The sequence below is a fragment of the Saimiri boliviensis genome, chromosome 15 (genome assembly GCF_048565385.1).
Source record: "Saimiri boliviensis isolate mSaiBol1 chromosome 15, mSaiBol1.pri, whole genome shotgun sequence".
Lineage (NCBI taxonomy): Eukaryota > Metazoa > Chordata > Mammalia > Primates > Cebidae > Saimiri > Saimiri boliviensis.
Genome location: NC_133463.1, coordinates 15690582 through 15715864, shown reverse-complemented (window position 1 = coordinate 15715864; position 25283 = coordinate 15690582). Strand labels below are relative to the sequence as shown.

The following is a 25283-nucleotide window of genomic DNA, read 5'->3' as shown; positions in this document are numbered from 1 at the left end:
GTGTACCAGAGTAAGTTTATCTTGTTAAAAATATTTGGAGGCCAGTCATGGTGGCTCAGGCCTGTAATCCCAACACTTTGGGAAGCCCAGGCAGGAGGATCACTTGAGCCCAGGAGTTGGAGGCTGCTGTGAGCCTTGATCAGACTGCTGCACTCCAGCCTGGGCAACAGTGAGACCCTGTCTCTAAATAAGTAAATAATAATTTAAGAAAATATATAAATATAAATATTGGTGTGTGGGGGTGCAGGGCACGCGCCAGTCATTTATTTGTGTCAGTAACGGGGGCTGGTGCCAGAATCTGAGTTTTCCCAGATCGGGAGGAGGGGAGGAGCGGTGAGGCTGCTAAGGAGGCGCTGTGGAATGGGTGTTTTTTAGAACGCAGACGGTAAACTAGTGCGAGACGGGCGGGGGGAGGGGGGCGGATCATCAGTCTGGAATAGGATGGAAGGAGAGGGCTCAGTAGCGCGTCTGCCAGAGGCAATTAAAGGGTCGTTCTAAGGCTCCTCTCAGCTCCCAGATCGCAAGAAGGAAGAAAGGATGGAAGGAAGAGAGAGGGAGGAAGGAAAGAGAAAAACAAGGTTCTCTCGCAGTGGGTAGAAAACATCCCAGCTAACTTTGACATCGTGCCCTCGGTGTTGAACACCAGCGGCTTCCCTCGCTGGGAAAAGGCGGGGGGTCCTAGCTAAAGCTGTAAACAGGTGGTTTGCACCCGTGGGGACACTATGCGGTTTCCTTTAAGAGGCAGCGCTGCCCGCCGCGGGCCGGGTGGGCGAGGCCCGAGGCCGCCCTGCCAGGCTGGAGGGTGGTTGTGCGCGGGGCAGCGGCCGCGGAGGCGGGGCCGGGGGTGGCGCGGGGCGCGCGCTTTTCCCGGGCGCCGGGGTAGCTGCGGCCGCAGCGGCGGCGGGCATGGCAGAGGCGCGGTCCCGGCCCTCGGCGGGGCAGCAGCTCAACGCGCTGCCGGACCACTCGCCGCTCCTGCAGCCCGGCCTGGCGGAGCTGCGGCGCCGGGCCCGGGAAACGGGCGTCCCGCTCGCGCCGCTGCCGCTCACCGACTCGTTCCTGCTGCGGTTCCTGCGCGCCCGGGATTTCGATCTGGACCTGGCCTGGCGGGTAAGCGTGCGTGCTCCGGGCGCTCGGCAGCGCGCACCCCAGTCCCCAGCCCCACGACCCGGATCCCGGACCCCTGCCGAAGCCCAAGGTGCAGGCAGGACCCTGGCGAGGAACGCGCCCCCAAGAACCCGGCGTGGGCGCTGTGGCTGCAGGTGTTCCGAGAATCCCTCCCGTTTCTCTAAAGTGTAGGAGCCTTGGGATAATGGCCCTTTTGATCTCAAGCATGAGAACTCCTGCCCTAGATGAGTCTCCTGAACTTGCAAAGTTTAGAGGAAATGCCTTCCTCTCCCTGGAGGAAAACCTGTGGTACAAAACAAAGTAACAGCTTAGAAGTTGGAAGCTCAGACTTGTCACATGTGACCAGATTAACTCCGTTTGGCGGGGAACATGAAATTGCTGGTAAAACTGGAGTTCTGAAGCCATGTAGTAGCAACATGGTATTATTAATAGTAATACTTAAGTGTCAAGACAGAAAAGCAACCCAGTATACTTGGAGTCCGGGGTGTAGTCGCGGCGGTTCTTTTGTGTTTCCAGGTACGTTACAGCCCTTTGAAAGAAGGGATGATGGAAAGATAGGAATCAGAAAGAGGGATGAGACCTTGAATTCTATCGCTTTAGGTTCAGCGCCCTTACCTGTTAAATAAAGATGGAAATACCTGCCTCACTGATTGGTTGGGAAGATTGAACATTAACCAGTTTAACAGAACAAGCTGTACCCAGCACAGTGCCTGGCACATAGTAAGCATTCAGCAGTTGGACCAGATCTAGCCCTTTCTCTAAGTGGTTTGCTCAGTGTCACACAGCTGCCTAGCAGGAAAGATACTATAATACAGAATTCCAGTGTGTCTCAGTGTGAAATTTTCGAGGGTTTCTCTTGTTTGTTTGTTTTAGAGTGAAAGCAAGTTTATTAAGAACGTAAAGAAACAAAAGAATGGCTACTCCGTAGAGGCAGAGCAGCCTGAGGTGGTTTTTAACTTAAGCAAAATTATGGTTAAAATAATCTAGATAACAACAAAATCCTTAAACGTGCAAAGTAAGTTTCTAACAATAACTTTCTTTTTTCTTTTATCTTTTTTTGTTTGTTTGTTTTTGAGACGGAGTTTCCCTCTTGTCACCCAGGCTGGAGTGCTGTGGCTAGATCTCGGCTCACTGCAACCTCCAAATCCCGGGTTCAAGTGCTTCTCTTGTCTTGGCCTCCTAAGTAGCTGAGATTACAGGTGTGCACCACCATGCCTGGCTAACTTTTGTGTATTTTTAGTAGAGACGGGGCTTCACCATGTTGATCAAGCTGATCTCGAACTCCCGACCTTGTGATCTACCCTCCTTGACCTCCTGAATTGCTGGGATTACAGGCTTGAGCCACGGTTCCCGGCCTCTAACAGTAACTTTGTAAGAGAAAAAAGCTCCCCACCCCAAACCTTAGTTTGTCAGTTACATACTCAGAGGCTGCTTACTGTTACTCATTTCTTGTTTATCTTTTTAGACAGTCTGTGCTTGCACAAGGATGTTTGTGTGTGATCTCTATTTTGCCTTTCTTACCTGTCTTTGGACTGGGAGCATCCCATATCAACTGGTATACATCTGTCTTACTCTTTATTGGGCTACTGTTCTACTGGATGGATATATTAGACTGTATTAAAATGTATCTAACCTAATACTGGACTTAGATCTTATTGCTGTTCATATCTTCATTCAACGATTATTTTTTGGACTCTACAGTTTACCTAGTTGTATACAAGATGCAGTCAACAAGGCGGCTGTGGTTTCTTCCCTCACTGACAGTGTTCTTCATATCCTCATACTTCGTGCATAACTAGGAATATAACCTTCTAGGATAAATTCAACCGGTGAAATTTCTGGATGAAGTTAGATGTGTACTTTTCAGTGTTGAAGAATATAACAAACTGTCATCCAAAGAGTTTTCAGTGTCTTCCAAAGGTTGCAGTAGCTCAGGCCTGCAATCCTAGCACTTTGTGAGGCTGACGAGGGCAGATCGATTGAGCTCAGGAGTTCATGATCAGCTTGTGCAATGTAGTGAAACCTCATCTCTAAAAAAAGTACAAAAATTAGCCGGGTGTGGTGGTACATGCATGTAATCCCAGCTACTCGGGAGGTTGAGATGAGAGGATTGCTTGAACCGAGGAGGCAGAGATTTAAGAGCCTCTGCTCTCAAATACACTGCAATTGTGCGTGATAGTGATTTGTGCCTCTTTAAAGAAGTCTTTTTTTTTTTTTTTTTGGTGGTTGTTGTTGTTGTTGTTGTTGTTTTTAGACGGAGTTTCACTCTTGTTACCCAGGCTGGAGTGCAATGGCGCGATCTCAGCTCACCGCAACCTCCGCCTCCTGGGTTCAGGCAATTCTCCTGCCTCAGCCTCCTGAGTAGCTGGGATTACAGGCACGCGCCACCATGCCCAGCTAATTTTTTGTATTTTATTAGAGATGGGGTTTCACCATGTTGACCAGGTTGGTCTCGATCTCTTGATCTCATGATCCACCTGCCTCGGCCTCCCAAAGTGCTGGGATTACAGGCTTGAGCCACCGTGCCCGGCCTTAAAGAAGTCATTTTTCAAGTGGGTGGATCCAGTTGGTTTATTCATGCTTTAATTTATTCTTTCTTTCTTTCTTTCTTTCTTTCTTTTTTTTTTTTTTCCAAGACGGAGTTTCACTCTTGTTACCCAGGCTGGAGTGCAATGACGCAATCTCGGCTCACCGCAACCTTCACCTCCTGGTTCAAGCAATTCTCCTGCCTCAGCCTCCCGAGTAGCTGGGACTACAAGCATGCGCCACCATGCCCAGCTAATTTTTGTAGTTTTAGTAGAGACGGAGTTTCACCATGTTGACCGGGATGGTCTCGATCTCTTGATCTCGTGATCCACCCGCCTCGGCCTCCCACAGTGCTGGGATTACAGGCGTGAGCCACCGCACCCGGCTAATTTATTCTTTCATTCAACAACCGTGTTGTTATCTCCTGGGTGTGCAGCACTCTGCAATAAGTAACTTGTCTGAAATTACGTAGCTATTAAGTGTTGAAGCAGGGGTTTGAGCTTGGGTGGGGCTCGGGAGAGAGCCTGCGCTCTGGAATACACTGCCCTTGCCTCTTCTGTTTCAAACAACAAACATGAAAAACAGCCAAGTATTCAATACTCTGTCTGAGATTGTGCCACTCACTGCATGCCAGCCTGGGCAACAGAGTGAGGCTCTCTCTCTCTCTCTCTCTCTCTCTCTCTAGATATATATATATATATACACACACATACATACAACACTCATCACTCTGATATGACATGATCTTGTCTTTTCCTCCATAACCCACACTGTATTATCAAATGTGATTTGTGTATCAACCTGCTAGAAGAGAAATAGTTTTTCATTATTATAATATGTATTTGTTTAATTACAAGTGTGATTAATAATCTTTTATATACAGTTAATATTTCAAAATTCCTTTACAGTTAACTGAAAATGGCCTTTGTTTTTGCTTTTGTGCATTTTTATGTTTTACTGAGTTATAAAAGATTTTTATGCATTTTAGGCCTTTTTTTATATTTTAGACCTTTGTCCTTGATTTTTGTCTGTTATAATATTAGCTATACTATTTTTTTCTGTGCAGAATTTTAAATTTTAATGTAATCAAATGTGTTGATTTTATTAGTCTTTGATTGCCTCTGGGTTTTACAAGGTCTTCTCTTATCCAGGATTTTTTCTAGTTGTTTATGCCTTCTCTTTTTTATGTTGGAGTCTTTGATCTATTGAGATTTGTTTTTATGTTAGGAGTGAATTAAATATCCAGCTTTATTTATTTTCATTATGTTACATGGCTATATATGTATCCCAATATCATAAGTAATAAACTAATATGTACTTAGTAACTACTGAATATAAAAACACAATCTCAGGTCCTATGAAGAATGAAGTTTAAATGAGGCATTAAACATATATATGTATAGTAGTAACTAACAATAAAACATGTTTTATTTACTGATTTTATTTTAACTGCTTTTAAGAAAGTAACACCTGGCCGGGCGCGGTGGCTCATGCCTGTAATCCCAGCACTTTGGGAGGCCAAGGAGGGCAGATCACCTGAGGTTGGGAGTTCAAGACCGGCCTGACCAACATGGAGAAACCCCGTCTCTACTAAAAATACAAAAATAGCCAGGCATGGTGGCACATGCCTGTAACCCCAGCTTCTCGGGAGGCTGAGACGGGAGAATGGCTTGAACCAGGGAGGTGGAGGTTGCAGTGAGCTGAGATCGTCCCATTGCACTTCAGCCTGGGCAACAAGAGTGAAACTCCATCTCAATAAATCAGTGACATCTAAATAGAAAAATAAAATTTACCCTCAGCCTCTGTGACATATATATATTTTTCTGTATTCCTTAAATAAGGAATTGTTGGGGCCGGGCGCGGTGGCTCAAGCCTGTAATCCCAGCACTTTGGGAGGCCGAGGCGGGTGGATCACGAGGTTGAGAGTTCGAGACCATCCTGGTTGACATGGTGAAACCCCGTCTCTACTAAAAATACAAAAAATCAGCTGGGCATGGTGGCGTGTGCTTGTAATCCCAGCTACTCAGGAGGCTGAGGCAGGAGAATTGCCTGAACCCAGAAGGCGGAGGTTGTGGTGAGCCGAGATCGCGCCATTGCACTCCAGCCTGGGTAACAAGAGCGAAACTCTGTCTCAAAAAAAAAAAAAAAAAATAAGGAATTGTTTTCATTGCACCATGCCCTTGGGGAATTGACTAGCAGGACTGTGTCTAAATCCACCGGATAGAAATCAGGTTTCTGTCTGTGAACTCTACGTCTTGCTTTCCTGCCAACTGGAAAGGAAAAGGAAAGCATAGAGTGCAAAACTTGTTTTCATTCTCCTCTGCAACGGCACTTAATTCGGCTCTAACTTCTTCATTCATAATACGAAAGCCCTAGAGGTTTTGTTTAAAGGAAGCTTGATAATGACCTCAGTCACAATGAAATTTCTCATTATTCTAGATTTTGTATTTGAAGTTATAGTGAATTAATAAGGTGTTATCATATAATCCTAATAGCTAATGTGCTTTCAGAATACAAGGTACTTTGGTAAGTAGGGTTTCCATGAATTATCTTTTATTATTTTCTCATTTTAGAAGAAAAAGATATAAAGAGTAGGTAACTTGTCTGAAATTATGTGGCTATTAAATGCTGAAGCAGGGGTTTGAACTTGGGTGGGGCTCAGGAGAGAGCCTGTGTTCGCGAATACACTGCACTTGCCTCTTCTGTTTCAAACAACAAACACAGAAAACAGCTAAGCATTTACTTTTCTGTCTGTTCTACATATTCCCTTGAATTCCTTCTATCAAGTGATAGACCAGTTCCTTATACTTTTGTTCTATGTGATAAGCTTTTCATCCTTTAATTATCTTTACAGTTTTCCCAAAGCTTTCAGAATTCCTTAGATTCTCCCTGCTAATTTCTCTCTAAATGCAATTTCTTTTGTAAAATTGATCATATCATGTGTCCATTTTAGTTTCTACTCTGCTCCTGATAGTTATAGCTCTTGAACAAATGTGCAATTTCTCAGAGCTTTACTTTTCTTATCCTTATAATGCCGTAACAGTAGCTCCTTCTCATGGTGGTTGTGAGGAGGAATTCAAATGATAGCATTAGACCCTATAAAAGTGCTACAAATATGGTGTTTCTTATTTTTTTTCAAAGTACATGAAACATGTTAAGAAGAAACCTACTCTATTTCGAAACATAGTTAACCCATAACATGTTAAATGTTTATTTACTTCTAATGTTTGCAAAGCAGACACCTTCCAATAATGAATATTTATTTTTCACCACTTTTTTATTGTTATTATGGACATAGGATGGTTTGCTTGAGAATTGCTCAGTAGCAGTTTATTTACATAATTTATTTAGAAAATTGTACTATGAATCTATGTATCAGTGGGAAAGTAATGACCAAAGATCCAGGTTTAGATCTCTTAGTTTGCAAAAATTGTGCACGATAGTGATTTGTACCTCTTTACAGAAGTCATTTTTTCAAGTGTGTGGATCCAGTTGGTTTATTCATGCCTTAATTTATTCTTTCATTCAACACGTGCTGTCATCTCCCGGGCTTGCAGCACGCTGCAGAGATGAATAAGCTGAGCACCCTGCCACTATTACCTAAATGATCGCTTGTAATGAAGCCACTACTTCTAGCATTCCACAGGAAAAAAAAAAGATTATTTCTATATAGTTACTAATATGCTGCTTCCAGCATTTTACTTGAATTGGAATAAAAAAGACTTTTTGTGTCTGAGGAAACTATCAGAAAAGTAAAAAGCATTGTACGATACTATTAACAGTTATTCTGGTACCCCTACGACTGGAGGAGGAAGACAAATTCACCTTAGAGAGTACAATGAAGATACTAGGATCCACAATGTGCTTGTTGTTCTCATTGCTTTTGAAAACTGCTATATAGGTCACCAATTATTTCTTTGTTGGAAAATTGACTTTTTTCTTTCTTCTCTCTTGCATTTAACTCTTAGCAACGTTCTCTCTCTTTTTCAAATTAAGAAAGATTTATTAAATACAGAAATGAAAGCGAGGGAGACAGAGAGGGAAAGAGGGAGATAAATCAGAAATGGAGGTGGGGGAGCAGAGCAGCACAGAGCTGGTTCTCTTGAGGTCCACTCTGTTTCTCTCTTCTTCCAGCCATTCCCAGCCATTGACATTATCCAAGGCTCAGCATCTCCCTCTCTAGTTTTTGTCGTTTGTAGTTTCTCCTCCAGATCATTGCTGTTTTTGAGGTTTTAGTTACTTTGTTTATTCCAATGACTCTCAAATATAAAATCTGTCTTTTTCTCTGCACTGCAGTCTCACATTGTTAATAGGTCTCTTTAAACTCAAATCAAATATATTGTCACTTGTGAAAAATTGAGAGTGCCAAAAATCATAAAAAGGAAAATTAAAATAGAAACATAATGCTTTTTAAATACATAATTTGCTTTACTATTTTCCACAATATGCTGACAGTGTTTATATTATTGGCACATGTGATTAGCCATTTCTGGTGGTTCTTTTGGAAGGAAAGAAAGTAGGACCCTTTCAAACCCTATTTTGACAAGATCCAATATCCAAGTATTGCTTCTGGGCTCTTCTGACTCATTTGATTAATTTCCATACTTCCTTATTTCAAAAAATGCTAAAGGTGATGTTTTTATTCTCCATTGCTGAGTGACAAGTCACTCCAAGAATTAGTGGCCTAAAACACAATGATTTGTTTTTGAATCATCAGTTTAGGCAGGGCTCAGTGGGAGCGGTTCATCTCTGTTCCACATGGCATTAGATGGGAACTTGGCTGAGGCGACACTATTGAGGATGGCCTCTTAACCTCCAGGCCTCTCTCCACATGAATTGCTATCATTCAGTGACCTCACTGGATCCCAAACAGTAAATTCAGAAGGTACCAGGTCTTTTAAAGTTTGGTCCACCCAGTGTTACTTCTGCCACATGATATTAGATTAAAGCAAGTTGGAAGGCCAGCCTAAATTCAAGGGGAGGGAAGAAAATAGATGCCACGTCTTACTAGGAAGAATGGTGAATGTATATCAGAAGGGGAGGTATTGGTGGCTGTCTTTGGAGAGCATCTACCATGGGTGGTGGATGAAAATGGCTCATCCCTGAATTTGTGATTAACCCCTGTCACCTCCAATCCTTGATAAAGGGAACTTTCAGTTTTCATAGCTAAAAAGATACCCCAGATTAAACTCTTGACCTAATGGATGTCAAGGTTTATACACAATGCCAAAGCTTTCCTTCCATTTTTACAAATTTATTACCATGTAAGCCATTTGTAGACAATTTTAATTTTATTTTTCAGTTACTAAAAAACTATTATAAGTGGAGAGCAGAATGTCCAGAAATAAGTGCAGATCTACACCCTAGAAGTATTATTGGCCTTCTAAAGGCTGGCTACCATGGAGTCCTGAGATCCAGGGATCCCACCGGCAGCAAAGTTCTTATTTACAGAATCGGTAAGTCACACACAGCTCTCCTTTTTTTCTCATCTCTTCCACTTCAGTTATGTTCTCTCTCCTGTTCCCTCTTTCTTCCATTTTTTCCTTGAATACCACATAGAAAGCTTCAATACATTCATCTTTAGGAATTTGGGCTTTAATTTAAAATTTTAGGTTTTAACTTAGGTTTAATTTGGGTCTTAATGTCCCTGAAATATAATAATACTTTGTCAGTTGTGAGAAAATAAACAGATATAAGTGAAAATCCTAGTTTCATTCTTCCACACAGTCAACTATACAAGATAAGAAGAAAGGAAAATGGTGAAGATAAATAGTATGTGAATATTTAAAAAAAATCATGGAAAAGTGTTTCAAAAATGCTTTGTAGGAAGTACAAATAAGAATTCTGAACTCTTGGCCCGGTATGGTGGCTCACGCCTGTAATCTCAGTACTTTGGGAGGCTGAAGAATGGATCACCTGAGGTCAGGAGTTCAAGACCAGCCTGGCCAACATGGTGAAAGCCCATCTCTAGTAAAAATACAAAAATTAGCTGGGCGTAGTGGTGCATGGCTGTATCTCAGCTACTAGGGAGGCTGAGGCAGGAGAATCACGTGAACCTGGGAGGCGGAGGTTGCAGTGAGCCGAAATTGCACCTTTACACTCCAGCCTGGGCAAAAGAGCAACAGTTTGTCTCAAAAAAAAAAAAAAAAAAAAAAAAAAAATAGAATCTGGACTATAGTGATGTAAACACCATGAGATTGTGGATTTTACCTGTTCTCTTTACTGGTGTATTGCAAGCACTGAAAACACGGCCTGCGACTTGGTAGTCACTAAATATTTGTGGAATGAGTGAGTGAATGACTAGTTCGAAAATGCCCCAGGTCGAGGAACAAGAGGCTCATTCCCTTGGGTGGAGGAGGCTGCGGAGGAAAGGCAACTCCCCTGGAAGCTGTTGCAGACACTGTATTCCATTAACTCCTGTTTCTTCTCACTGCATCTTCTTTTTATCTATTAGAGGTTGCTAGTGTTTCTTGTAGATGTCTTAGTCTATTCAGGCCATTATAACAAAATGCCATAGACTGGGTGGTTTATAAAAAACAGAAGTTTTTTTTTTCTCACAGTTCTGGAGGCTGGGAAGTCCAAGATTAAGACAATGGCAGGTTTGGTGTCTATTGAGGGCCTGCTACCTGGTTCCTAGGTGACATCTCTCACTTTAACCTCACATGTTGAAAGGGAAAAGGGGTCTCTCTTGGGACTCATAAGGGCACTAATCCCATTTGTGAGGGTTCCATCCTTATGACCTCATAATCTTGCAAAGGCCCCACCTCTTACTACCATCACTTTGGGAGTTAGAATTTTAGCATATGACTGTTGAGGGCATGGAAACACTCAGAGAATTGCAGTTGGTGACCTATAACGTCTGCCTTCCTCAGACCTTCGTATGATTAAAAATGGCAGGCACAGAAGAAGAATTCACACTATTCCCAGAATCTCTCATGACCCAGTTGGAAGGACAAAGAGAAACCAACATTCTATGCACAGAATTTTTGAATTACAATCTTACAGAAACCTCTACATCTTTAAAGATGTAAAATATTTACATGTTTGCATTTCTTGCCTGTTTATAGATAAGATACCTGCCTGTAACTCATCTGCTTGCTATATTGCAAGAAGATACTGTGTTTAATTTTTGAAAGGATATTGGAAGATAGAGTAAAATGATTTGAGTTTTTTCCCCCCTAGCTTAAGTGGCAAATAAAATTGAGTTAATCATGAAATCCCATCTATAAAACAGATGTCACTATCTTTCTGTTCTTTCATTGCTGCACCAGTGAGGAAGTTGAATGAGCTCATAGCAATGAAGTTCCTTGAGCTTCTTAGGGTTAGGCTTGCCAGATTTAACAAAGTACTAATGTCTTATTTAGGAAATAAACGTATATGCTATTAAAATAAAGGATGCCTAGTTACATTTCAATTTCAGATGAACAAATAGTTTTTTAAAGTATGTATAGGGCATTCTTATGTTAAAAATTAATATCCTGGTTATCTGAAATTCAACCTTATTTGGGTGTCATATATTTTACCTGACAACTCTACTCAGGGGTCCAAGAAGCATAAAACTGAAACCTTCAGCCAATTCTTTCTGTAAATGTCTTGGCTTTGCATTGCCTGGCTAGATTTTATTGTTTCTAGTTTGTTCATAAACTGACTGAGCCAGGTGGAGTAATAAAAGTGACACCTTGATAGTGAGAAGTAGATATGCAGCTTTGATCATAAATACCTTAACACTGAACCAGTAGGGATATTTTCTGGGCCTCATGCAGTACATTAATTTAGAAGTACATTGTTTAACTCAAGAGATCTGAAAATCCAGAAAACATGTAGTTTAGTGATAGTCTCAAACAGGAAAACATGTTGCAAATCTCCTGTATGTTATGTTATTCTGGGATGAAAGGAAGAAACTCAGAAAGTTTTATGAGTAAAATGAAAACTTTTCTAAATTTAATCGAATTAATGGGAGGAGCTAAAGAAGGAAATCTGTGGTGGAGCTTTTTGGTAGAACTTTAGCATAACCATCTCTGTGCAGTAAAAGCAATGAGAAAATGCACATAGCCTTTTCCTCCATGTGGGTTGGGCAACTCAAGGTGAAGGTAAGTTTTGACCTTTATCAGCCAAAAGGCTAGAGGATATAATTTTATGTCTTTTGAGATCCCCTAGTATATTACAGCAGCAAAAGTAAAATTTAAGAGTGAGTGTGAAGTTTTGACTGTGGCTTAGCACTTGTGAATACAGGTTCTGGAGCATGTGGCCTGGACTGGAATCTCAACTCTGCTACATTCTAGCTGTGTGAAACACTATGTAGCTATAATTGCATTTTCTCATCTGTAAAATGGGCATGGTGAAACGCTATCATGTAGGATTGCTGTAAGCATTAAGTCAATCAATCGGTTTGCCTATCTAAAATATAATAAGAGCATTACCCGGTACATAGAAGCACTTGGTGAATGTTAAGTAGATACTAGAGAAGGAATTAAAAATATAAAGTATATTTTTCTTTTGCCTCAATGGAGCTTAAATTCTAGCCAGCACTATTCAATAGAACTTTCTATGATGATGAAACTGTTCTACAATGGCCACTAGCTTTATGTGACTATTGAGCACTTGAAATGTGACTACTGCAACTAAGAAACATAATTTTTTTTTTTTTTTTTTAAGTTAGGGTCTTGCTCTGCCACCTAGGCTGGAGTGCAGAGGCACAATCATAGCTGACTGCAGTCTTGAACTTCTGGGCTCAAGTGATCCTCCTGCCTTGGCTTCTGGAGTAGCTGGAACAAGAGGCATGTGCTACCATACCCAGCCAGATTTTTAAATTTTTATATTTTAGAGATGGGGTCTCACTGTGTTGCCTGAGAAGGTCTCACTCTTGGCCTCAAGCAGTCCTCCCAACTCAGACTCAAAAAGTGCTGGGATTATAGGCATGAACCACTGCACTCAGTGAAACTGAATTTTAAATTTGAATGGCCACACATGGCTAATGGCTATCATATTAGACAGTATAGGTCAAACAATTATGTTGGTTGGCTCAGAAATTAGGTCATTAACTATTTTTTTAATTGTCAAACTTCATTTGTTCTGCTGGTTTTTAAATCATTATAGTATTCAGCCAATGTCTGAAGTTAGTATTTTTTTTTATCTAGGTTATTCATGGGTTGATTATTCACATTCTTATGAGAAGTCTGAGGCTTTTTTTTTTGGAGGCAGAGTTTTGTTCTGTTGCCCAGGCTAGAGAGCAGTGGTACCATCTTGGCTCGCTGCAACCTCTGCCTCCTGGGTTCAAGTGATTCTCCTACCTCAGCTTCCTGAGTAGCTGGGACTACAGGCATGTGTCAATACGCCCAGCTACTTTTTGTATTTTTAGTAGAGACGAGGTTTCACCACGTTGGCCAGGCTGGTCTCGAACATGTGGTTTCAAGCGATCTGCCCACTTTGGCCTCCCAAAGTGCTGGGATTACAGGCATGAGCCACCACACCCAGCCAGAAAGCTGAGGCTTTTAAAAAACAATAACATACCCTCTAAAGGATCCATCAGTATGAAAGAAAAAAAAAATGGCAATCCCATTGTGCCTTCTTAGAAATATTTCTGTTTCTTCTTTCTTTTTCTAGATCTTCAGCTTTTCCCTTGCTACGACATGCTACCAGTTAACATTTAAATCTATTAAGGGCTAGCCACCAAAAACAAAACAAAAACTCTTCCTTGGTTCCACAAAACACTCCATCCTCCGTTACATCAATCTCCCCTCTCTTCTCATTCCCAGCCAGACTCCTTTTGTTAGTGATGACCACCATCCACATTTGCTCACAGTTCCTCCTCATCCCACCCTGGTCTTATTTCACTCCCATCTCTGCTGAAATGAACGTAACCAACTTTCTTTTCACCACATCTAATGGATATGTTTCGTCCTATTTCACCTAACTTCTCAACACAGTGAACCACTTTCCTCTTTCTCAAAAAAATCCTCCTCCCTTGGCTTCTCTGATGCCACGTTCTCCTGCTGTTTTCCTCTGACATCACTGGCTGCTCCTCCTTAATCTCTTTTTCTGGCATCTCCTCTTCTAATCATCCTTTAAACTCGGAAATCTTGGGACACTGGCCTCAGCCTCCTCTTTTTATGCTACTTTATCTCTCTGCTTTGATAGAGAAAAACATAGCTCTGAGACAGTCCCTGCTGTGGATCGTCATGTAAGCACAGACAATCCCCAGATTCGTATCTTCACTCCTATCTTTTCCTTGAGGATCCAGACCCACACAATTAGCTCCTATTCCGGCTGCACCCAGTTAGATGTCTCACAGTCACCATTTTAACATGTCCACACTTATGACCTTTTCCACCCAATACTCGTCTCTTACCTCAGTAAATAGTAAAACATGTGCACCATGGAATTGTACACAGCCATAAAACAAATGAAATTTCGTCCTTTGCAGTAACATGGATACAGCTGGAGGCTATTATCTTAAGTGATTTAAGACAGGAACAGAAAACCAAAAACCACACATTATCACTTCTAAGTAGGAGCTAAACACTGGGTGTTTATGGCATAACGATGGGAACAGTAGATACTGGAGATGACTAGAGAGGAGAGGGAGGGAGGGGTGTAAGGGTCAAAAAACTAGCTGTTGGACGCTATGCTCACATACCTGGGTGGCAGGATCCTTTATACCTGAAACCTCAGCATAATGCAGGTAACGAACCTGCACATGCACCCCTGAATCTAAAAGCAGAAAATAAATAAATAAATGGTGCTACCATTCTATCCAGTTCCCCATGCCAGAAACTTTGATTTTTTTGTTTCTGTTTTTGAAAACTTACTAATACTTAGTTATGAATCTTTTTTCTTTTTCTTTTTCATTCATCCTGTTAGGCACTTCAATCTGAAGACTTACATGTTTTTTCAGCTTTGGAGAACTTTTCTCTATTGCTACAATTCCTCTCTGCTCTGTTCTCTGTCACTGCCTTCTAGAACTTTTGTCAGTTGGATATTGAAACTCCTGGATCCAGCTGCATTTGTTTCTTAACTTTTTATTCATATGTGTTAACTCTTGGCTCTTTTGTGCCAAATTTGAGGGAATTCTTCCACACGATCTTCCAAACCATTATTCCCTGATTGGCTCTGTCTTTTCTAGCATTTATTCCATCAATTTTTTTTTTTTTTTTTTTTTTTTTTTTTTTTTTTTTGAAACGGAGTTTCGCTCTTGTTACCCAGGCTGGAGTGCAATGGCGCGATCTCGGCTCACCGCAACCTCCGCCTCCTGGGTTCAGGCAATTCTCCTGCCTCAGCCTCTTGAGTAGCTGGGATTACAGGCACGTGCCACCATGCCCAGCTAATTTTTTTGTGTTTTTAGTAGAGACGGGGTTTCACCATGTTGACCAGGATGGTCTCGATCTCTTGACCTCGTGATCCACCCACCTCGGCCTCCCAAAGTGCTGGGATTACAGGCTTGAGCCACCGCGCCCGGCAAATTTTTTGTTTTTAATTACCTTTTTATTTCTAAGATTTCAACTGATTATTTTTAATAATAGCCTTTTCTTATAATAATGGCCTACAGTATTCTCTCCATGCCCTGCTGGAATTATGCTTCTTTAAAAAAAGTTCTTTAAATTATTTTTTACAGACAGGTTCTTGCTATGTTGCCCTGATTGGACCCGAACTCCTTGGATTCTGTGTCCCCCTTGTCCCCACTTCAGCCTCCCGAGTAGCTGGAATCACAGGAACCTACCACTGCACCTGCACCTGACTTCTATTATGTTATTTTGGTGTCTCCTGCTTTCTTATTGTCTGAAGTTGTTGCCTTTGTCTATTGAGTTTTGTTTCCCTCTCTCTGTGTATGTGTGTGTTTAACATTATAATTCCTAAGAAATAGATGTCCTTTAAAAAAGATTATCTGGGCTGGGCGCGGTGGCTCACGCCTGTAATCCCAGCACTTTGGGAGGCCGAGGCGGGTGGATCACGAGGTCAAGAGATCGAGACCATCCTGGTCAACATGGTGAAACCCCGTCTCTACTAAAAATACAAAAAATTAGCTGGGCATGGTGGCGCCTGCCTGTAATCCCAGCTACTCAGGAGGCTGAGGCAGGAGAATTGCCTGAACCCGGGACGCGGAGGTTGCGGTGAGCCGAGATCGCGCCATTGCACTCCAGCCTGGGTAACAAGAGCGAAACTCCGTCTCAAAAAAAAAATCATCTGCTTGTCCATCCATGACTGTCATTTCTGCATGGCCTGGCCTGTCGCAGGGATGGTGGGGAGGGGTGAGAGGAGTGGACAAGAATCTCAGTAACTCCTCTCTTAGCACAGGTATTCTGTTTTTCTTTGGTGTGGGCAGCTATCTCAGTGCTTCTCTGGCTCTTCTTTCCCAAGCCCTCACTTCTGTTCTAGCCTGCAGGGACATGCGTCTGCTATGTGCTACTTACCATTGGAAGGCTGTTGAAGAATCAACTTGCCTATCTGTTCCTCACAGATTTCCCTTAGCAACTTCTTTTGTTACTATGGGGTCTTAATTACTCCTTATAATCCAGGCCCTTGCTTTTCCCATTTCCAACACCTCTGAGTTTGGAGCATACACAATGGCATTCCCATCTTTATGTGAAGTTGTGACTTCATCTTGCAATCAAATTCAGCCTGCATCCAATCCTTTCTTCCCCATACTCTTAAAAAGCCATTCTAAGCCGGGCGCGGTGGCTCAAGCCTGTAATCCCAGCACTTTGGGAGGCCGAGGCGGGTGGATCACAAGGTTGAGAGATCGAGACCAACCTGGTCAACATGGTGAAACCCCGTCTCTACTAAAAATACAAAAAATTAGCTGGGCATGGTGACACATGCCTGTAATCCCAGCTACTCAGGAAGCTGAGGCAGGAGAATTGCCTGAACCCAGGAGGCGGAAGTTGCGGTGAGCCGAGATCGCGCCATTGCACTCCAGCCTGGGTAACAAGAGCGAAACTCCGTCTCAAAAAATAAAATAAAATAAAATAAAATAAAATAAAATAAAAAATAAAAGCCATTCTTTGCTAGGAATTTGAGGAGGGAGGGAGAAGCAGGAACGTGCTCTTGGACCCCAGTTGGATTATTCAATTCGTGATCTTCATACATGTTTCTATTTCAACTGATCTTTTAAGTCTAAAATGTATTAGTCTCCCTTTGGAAATCTGTCTAATTTTCTACACAATGCTAAGATATGATATGCTTTATTTTTTTTTAGCACACTGGGACCCCAAAGTTTTTACAGCTTATGATGTATTTCGAGTAAGTCTAATCACATCCGAGCTTATTGTACAGGAGGTAGAAACTCAGCGGAATGGAATCAAGGCTATCTTTGATCTGGAAGGCTGGCAGTTTTCTCATGCTTTTCAAATCACTCCATCTGTAGCCAAGAAGATTGCTGCTGTACTTACGGTAAATGTATATTTTAACTGTCAGGCATAATACTTCCAAATTACAGTTTTAAATTTTTGTTATATGTTACACAAAAAGGAGCAAAAGTACATTTATTAGAAATTAAAATTCAATTTTGGAAATGATATGTAGAATTCAATAATGCTAAGAGGAAGTAGAGTATTACTAGTTTATAAAAGAAAAATGTTGCAACAAACTGCAAAAATATGTTCAAATTAGTAACGAGAAGATTTATGCATCTTTACAATATGTGGTGACTTTATATTTTTGTCATTAAAAACTTTTTTTCTGAATTAAAAAATTGATTTAAAAATATGTAGCAATGGCACAATAAAATGTCACATAATTTTTTGTAGGTGTATATTGAAACTTTTTTTCATAAATCAAAAGATTTTTAAAGTGATCATCATCTTTGACCCAGTAATTCTATTTCTGGGAAACTAGCTAAGGAATAATCTTTAATATATTAAAGATTGCACATACTAAGAATAGTTTACTATGTGCCAGGTACTTTGCTAAATGTTTCAAATGCATTAAGTTTTAATGTCCACACTGAACCTATGACATATGACTATTGCATTTTCCCACTTTACAATTAATAAACTATATGCAAGAAGTGACATAGCAATGCCCAGGTACACACAGTTTGTCAGTAGTGAAGTGAGAATTCCAGCCCAGGTCACCCGAATGTAAAATTTGTGCTTATAACCACCACTCCTCCTATACATAAAGACAGTTACTGCACCATCAATTTCAGTAAAAAAAAAAAAAAAAAAGAAATGGTTTATTAGTCCAGAAGATAGAAAAATGGTTACTTAAGCAATGGGACATTCATTTGATGGATTCTTGCAACAATAATAAAACATGTTATTTGCAAAAACTGTGTTATATCAGTGGAACACAACAGAATGAAAATTATTTAGACAGGCCGGGTGCGGTGGCTCAGGCCTGTAATCCCAGCACTTTGGGAGGCCGAGGCAGGTGGATCACGAGGTCAAGAGATCGAGACCATTCTGGTCAACATGGTGAAACCCTTTCGCTACTAAAAATACAAAAATTAGCTGGGTATGGTGGCGCACACCTGTAGTCCCAGCTACTTGGGAGGCTGAGGCAGGAGAATTGCTTGAACCCAGGAGGCAGAGGTTGCGGTGAGCCGAGATCGCGCCATTGCACTCCAGCCTGGGTAACATGAGCGAAACTCCGTCTCAAAAAAAAAAAAGAGAAAGAAAATTATTTAGACAGTACATTAGCAATTATGTTTAAAAGAAAATTATGAATAGAAGGGACCTGGAAAGACAATTCCCAGATTAATAATACATCTCTGAAAGTGATGCATGGGAACAATAAAATAACTTCACATAAAAGAACCTTGGAATGAAAGGTCTCTGTATTAATAATACAACTTTTAGGTAGGAAAACTATTTTTTTCTTCAACTCTTAAGTTTTTAAACTTTCTGAATAAGCCTATATTACTATGATGCTAAAGACATATACCAGTGTCAAAGTTTATAAGTGTGTGTTCATTGTGCTAGTCTTTCAATATTTGTGGATTTTTTTCTCAAAATAAACATTTTTGGGAAACAACTTTAATATAAATTTACAAATGACTCATTGGTTCGTTAGAACATCTGTATGTGATTGGGAAAGGATTTTCTGGTGAAAGTGTGCAGATATTTCATAAAATACTTTGCCTAATCTGTAAGAATAAACCTTTTTAGAGATCTTTTCTTAACCTAGTGATAGTGAACTGTAAGCTAGGCTTTTGTGTTGATGGAATAAATAATTTTGAAGATAAAATCACACTTTAGCTACTTTGGTAAGTTTAGCAAGTGTTCAAAGAAGAGACTTGTCATTAGGTACAGAACTGTAATATTTGTGTTTTGTTATTAAGTTTTTTTTTTAATTTTCAAAAGGATTCATTTCCATTGAAAGTTCGTGGCATCCATTTGATAAATGAACCAGTAATTTTCCATGCTGTCTTTTCCATGATCAAACCATTCCTCACTGAAAAAATTAAGGAACGGGTAAGTAAAACATACGCAAGGCTGTGTTCCTCTACACCAGACATTCCTACCCTTTTTTATTTAAGGATTGTTTTATCATCTTTCCTTGTAGCTGCCCATCTATATCATTAGCCCAATATTTTGAATATTTATCTAACAAGTCAACTACTTTTCTAAATTAAAATTTACTTTTAATTTAGAAAAATCAAGTATATTGGTTGTAAGTCTGTGGGGTAACTGGGCTTTTCATACATTGCTGGTTGGAATGCATAATGGTATATTCCCATAGAGGGCAGTGTGGCAGTCATCAAAATCACCATCTTGAATTACCTGTAGATAAACAAAATTATATAAACTAGAGGAGCCACTGCAGCAGAAGACTGAAAATCAGTAAGTATTCACCATTAGGGCATTGGTTAAATAAACATCTACACAACAGAAAACAACAAGATTGCAGGATGTTTTGTGAACTGAAACTGAAATAAACAAATGTGGAATAAAGTGTACGGCATGCTACCTTTTGTATACAAAGGGGATAAATAAGAATATATTTCATAAATTTACATTAAAATATATACAAAAAATAATATAAGCAGATGTCTATAGGGAACAAGAGAAGAGGTGTGAACTACAGTAGGTGAGAACAGGTTTGGGAGCAAGCTCTCTTACTGCATATCTTTTATCTTGCTTTGATTTGTAACCATGTGAATTTACTATTAATGTAAATAAAAATAAACATTTTTCTTTTTTTTTTTTTTTTTTTTTTTTTTTTTTTTTTTTTGAGACGGAGTTTCGCTCTTGTTACCCAGGCTGGAGTGCAATGGCGCGATCTCGGCTCACCGCAACCTCTGCCTCCTGGGTTCAGGCAATTCTCCTGCCTCAGCCTCCTGAGTGGCTGGGATTACAGGCACGTGCCACCATGCCCGGCTAATTTTTTGTATTTTTAGTAGAGACGGGGTTTCACCATGTTGACCAGGATGGTCTCGATCTCTCGACCTCGTGATCCACCCGCCTCGGCCTCCCAAAGTGCTGGGATTACAGGCTTGAGCCACCGCGCCCGGCACATTTTTCTTAAAAAGCAAAACATAATTAACACTTTCAGTATAACTGAAAACCACAGTAACTGAGGTATGTGACTTAATGTCACGCTAGTTAGAGCAAAGACACTGACTTTTCTTTTTTAACCTACCCTATGGAGCCTCATCTCAGAAAAAAACATCTCATATCTCTTAGAGTTTTTGAAAGGTTGAAAATAGAGTCTGCATTCTCAAGAATGGTAACCATTCTTCTAAATTAATATGTGAAGGAGAATTTTTAGAGCATCTATTTAGACAAACATTGGCATCATCTAATGCCTTGAACACAAAACAATTTGTAAGGGCTTTAACAATTTAAATCTAAAAAATTCTTGAAATGTCAACAGTGATAATATGAACTGTAATAGCACATTTAGAATTTTAGGAACAACATTCTTTCTTATTAAGGAAATGTAACACACCTGGTCAGAAAGTTATGACCCTCAAGCTTCTTTAGAAGTTATCCAGTGAATATTTCTGTTTGTCTTCAAGAACCTCCCTTAAATTGTCTGCTTTAGCAAAAGTGGACACTTTCAGCTACTGTTTATTCTAGTATTTTTAAACAAGTCAATTTTTTTTGTTTATTTTTTTCTCTCTTCAGTGTAACTTGATAATAAATAGTTGACTATCTTCTGTTTAACGCCTAAAGATATAAAAATAAGTATTCCTGTTTTGGGCTAAATTTTAGACAAAAACAAAACAAGAATAAACTGAACCTAACAACTAAGAGAATATGGAGAAAAAAGAAGGAAAAGTAAAAGTTGAGAAGTTAGAAGAAGGAGATCAGTGAAAGTTAGTTGACATGAAACAGACTTGCCAAAATAGGGAGAAAAAAACTGATCCAGCCACTTTTATCTTTCTCAACTTTTTGGCAATGCTGCATACATTTTCTTACTTTGCCCCTTCCTGAGGAGATAGAATTTCTTCTCAATTAGCTGATAATATTTTACATACTTCAGAAAAAATTAAAGATTGGCTTTTGGAGTTTCTTAAGTAAGTATAGGAAACTCATTTCATCCATCAAGCCTCATATGCTAGCACATAGTAGGTGCTTATTAAATGACTGTCGAATGTACAGGGCAACATTTTGCTCTAGAAAGTGGGAAAATGTTATTTGTTTATTTTAGCAAGTGTGCTTTTGGTTCAAGTATCTATGGCTTTGTCTTAACTTTATGGCATTCTATGATCAATTTTTATAGTTTAAAATATTTGAAAAGTTAAGGTTCTCAACTGTCAGAATTCTCTTAATATTTAAAAACAAATTTGCCTTTTGTACTCTTTCTTTTTCTTTTTTCTTTTTTTTTTTTTTTTTTTTTTTTTTTTGAGACAGGGTATTACTTTGTTACCCAGGCTACAGTGCAGTGGCACAATCTCGGCTCACTGCAACCTCCGCTCCTGGATTCAAGCAATTCTCTGTGCCTCAGCCTCCAAGTAGTCGGGACTACAGGCCCCCACCAACACACCTAGCTAATTTTTGCATTTTTTGTACCAGCCATGTTGCCCAGCTGGTGTTGAACTCCTGAGTTCAAGCAATCTACCTACCTTGGCCTCCGTAAGTGCTGGGATTATAGGTGTAAGCCACCGAGACTGGCTGTCTCTTAACTTTATACTAGCCAACAGTATCCATCGACTGTACCATATAAATTGTTTCTCATAGACCTAATCGTGTGCTCAGATATATGCCTTTACTTAATATGAATTAATTCCAGCTAGTACATTTTTATCATCATAGAATAGTCCCAAGATAATAGTTTAGTAAGAATCACTTGCACATCAGGGAACAGAATTTATAAAATAACTTTATTTAGTCTTTAAAAATTTACTTTTGAAGAGGAAAATAACTTTTTAAAAAATAATGCAAATCCAAGAAACAGTAAGATTATTAGAGCCACAGTAACACAACCTAAACATAAGTAAAATTATTAGATTCATAACCAGAGGAATAAAGGATCGATTTATACTCTCCAATTTCCAAAGTTGTTAGACTGCCTCATTTTATGAGGTTGATTTTCCTGGAAATGCATCTAATGAGGATTCCTTCTAAAATATTTTGGCTATTTCAGATTCATATGCACGGGAACAACTACAAACAAAGCTTGCTTCAGCATTTCCCAGACATTCTTCCTCTGGAATATGGTGGTGAAGAATTCTCCATGGAGGATATTTGTCAGGAATGGACAAATTTTATAATGAAGTCTGAAGGTTATCTCAGCAGCATTTCTGAGAGCATTCAGTGAGATGTTATTACATGTGAATGGTTTCCTAATTAAAAATACATGAGCGATATCCTACCTGGTTAAATGAATGAAAGAAAAGGAGCAAATCTTTTTTTTTTTTTGAGACGGAGTTTGGCTCTTGTTACCCAGGCTGGAGTGCAATGGTGTGATCTCGGCTCACCGCAACCTCCACCTCCCAGGTTCAGGCAATTCTCCTGCCTCAGCCTCCTGAGTAGCTGGGATTACAGGCACGTGCCACCATGCCCAGCTAATTTTTTTTGTATTTTTAGTAGAGACGGGGTTTCACCATGTTGATCAGGATGGTCTTGATCTCTTGACCTCATGATCCACCCGCCTCGGCCTCCCAAAGTGCTGGGATTACAGGCGTTAGCCAGCGCGCCCGGCCTAGGAGCAAATCTTTTAAACTAATGCTTGTGTGATCTTTAAAAATGTAGAAATCTTCTGACATGAGCAGCCCTCTGTATACCATGGGCATTTGGAAAGATTTTTTTACTTTTTAAATGCTTCCTTTTCTCTATTTTTGAAGTAATTAAATGTCAGTACACCTAAGAGCATAAAAATTGGTGATGTTATACTTGAAGAAAACATGAAAGTTATTACTAAAGTAGCTGTTCATGTGCATCTTTGTATGTTTCTAGAGAATTATATTTTAAACAAGTTCTCTGATTATATTGATTTAGAAATAAATTTAGAAATGTGCCACTTAAAAGTATTAGCACAAATCAGCTGATGACAAAAAATTAATGCTTACTTTAAGTGGATGTCAGATTAAATTATAATTCATTGTAATTAAAATCTGAATATAGTTTCATAGTTATTTCTGTGGGCCAGCAAGACATTTCATCTCAGGGAAATTTTATTTTACTTTAGTACATTCACACGATAGAGACTTTTTTTTTTTTTTTTTTTTTTCTGGCAGAGTCTGACTTTGTTGCCCAGACAGTGGCACAATCTTGGCTCACTGCAGCCTCTGCTGGGATTACAGGTGCGTGCCACCACACCTGGTTAAGTTTTGTATTTTTTATAGAGTCAGGGTTTAGCCATGTTGGCCAAGCTGGCTAAACTTCTGAACTCCAGTAATTTGCCTGCTTTGGCCTCCCAAAGTAGTGGGAATACAGTTGTGAGCCAACGAGTCGGGCCATGATAGAAACTTTCAATTAAGGAGTCTGTATGCCATAGTACTGCATATAGCAGCTTTAAGTCTTTATGAAATCATTCATGTTGATGTAATTGATTAACAAAAATAATTTAGAAAATACATCAGGCACAGTTGATGGCTTCTCAATCCCTCTTTTGCATTTTTAAACAAATAAAGAATGTAATTTTAACTTTTGCTTATGGTTATTCTTATGACTAAATAGAAAGGAATGGAATCATATTTAGTTGTCTTATACATGGACTGTTTTTAGTTAACAATAACGTAACTAGACAAAGAAAAGGAAATGTTTACATTTTAAAAAAATTACTGTCAATTACATCTGTTATTCTTCAGATTATCCATAAAATAATATGAGTTTGGTTATTATATTAGAGTATTCTAACCAAATCCTGAAAGTCTTATTAACTTAAAAAACATCTGGTAAAGGCTGGGCATCGTGGCTCACACCTGTAATCCCAATACTTTGGGAGGCTGAGGCAGGATGATAACTTGAGCACAGGAGTTCTAGCCCAGTCTGGGCAACACAGGGAGACCCTGTCTCTATTTCAAAAAATAAAAATAAAAATAACTGGTAAAGATGTACTCTTTGCACTGTACTTTATAACATTTCATTTATTAAGAAAGATATCATCTCAGCTTTCATATTCAACATAGCTCTCAATTTATGACATAATTTTTATACTTAGTATTTTATCATTTCTTAATTTTATTATAAACTTGAAAATGAAAGAATATGGGGTCCGAAATCTGTTGAACATTTGTTCAGCTAGTTAGGTTTTCTACATTAATCATATAAATTAATAGTACCTTTATGCAAGGATATATGAAGGGTGTTTTTCTTTATAAGAAAATTAGTTTAATCAGGTGAGCTGATACTTATGATTGTACATATTTCTATGATAAAACTGAGAGTAATTGTGGATGTTCCTTAGAGAACATGTTTTGATTTTGACTTAGCATTGGGAAGCTAACAACATTATAATTTTTATTAAAAAATTAGACTCTTCCAGTTGTCTAAAATGTGCTTTGAGGTCTTAAAATAAAATAATACTATTTACAATTGTATAATTTAAAATAATAAAAGAACAAACCCACTTTAAAAGAATAAACAGTATCAATAACAAAAAAACCTCTGGCTTACCCAACTTTTGTTCTTAGAAGTTTTATATCACCAGTTCCACTTCATTTATTTTTGGCTATTTCAAACACTTTCTTATGACTGCGTAGAGGAGTGATTAGTAACTAGATAAAGGATAACATTTTAAAATGTCTTTTAAATGTGGTTTATAGGTGATAGGATCAATGATAAATAGAATTAAGATGTCAATTAATTTAGTATATTTTATAATGGAATTTTGAAATGTTTATAAATGAAGCAATTCACTGAAGAACATTGAAAGAAAATTGAAATGAATGGGCAAATAAATAAAGTGTCAAAGCGAATAATTGTCTAATTGTCTATGTTACTTTACTGTGATTATTCCAGAAGTGCCTTTTGAAAGGTTAACTGTATTATGTGCTCATTGTGTTACTGAACTGCACAATGATTTATTTGTTTTAATATTGTTTGAAAGAAAATAAACATCTTTCACATAAAACATAATATACAAGGTTTTTTCATAAATTTTAAAATATAAATATGAAGCATTCTTTTTTAAAAACTGCCTTTCCTCATAGAAAAAAAAGTTAAAAACAATCTTAACACATTTACTTTTCCATTACACAAGTGCCAGTTTATTCTTTGTAAGTTTAATGACAGGCTGGTATC

General features: G+C 39.2%; 1 protein-coding gene across 3 annotated transcripts; it reads left to right on the top strand.

Moving 5' to 3' along the window:
* The first annotated feature begins 814 nt into the window (after positions 1–814).
* TTPA (alpha tocopherol transfer protein) lies at positions 815–25051 on the top strand. 3 transcript variants are annotated; one of them, XM_074386693.1, is made up of 5 exons: positions 841–1110; positions 8957–9110; positions 16847–17040; positions 18954–19064; positions 19853–20071. In XM_074386693.1, exons 1-5 carry the CDS (start codon positions 907–909, stop codon positions 19988–19990), a joined length of 801 nt encoding a protein of 266 aa, XP_074242794.1. In that variant the 5' UTR covers positions 841–906; the 3' UTR covers positions 19991–20071. The 3 variants fall into 3 exon arrangements, with proteins under 3 accessions (XP_074242795.1, XP_074242794.1, XP_003935594.2); XM_003935545.4 differs by lacking the exon at positions 19853–20071 and adding an exon at positions 22183–25051 and having other exon boundaries at positions 856–1110; XM_074386694.1 differs by lacking the exons at positions 16847–17040; positions 18954–19064; positions 19853–20071 and adding an exon at positions 22183–22361 and having other exon boundaries at positions 815–1110.
* Positions 25052–25283: the final 232 nt, after the last annotated feature.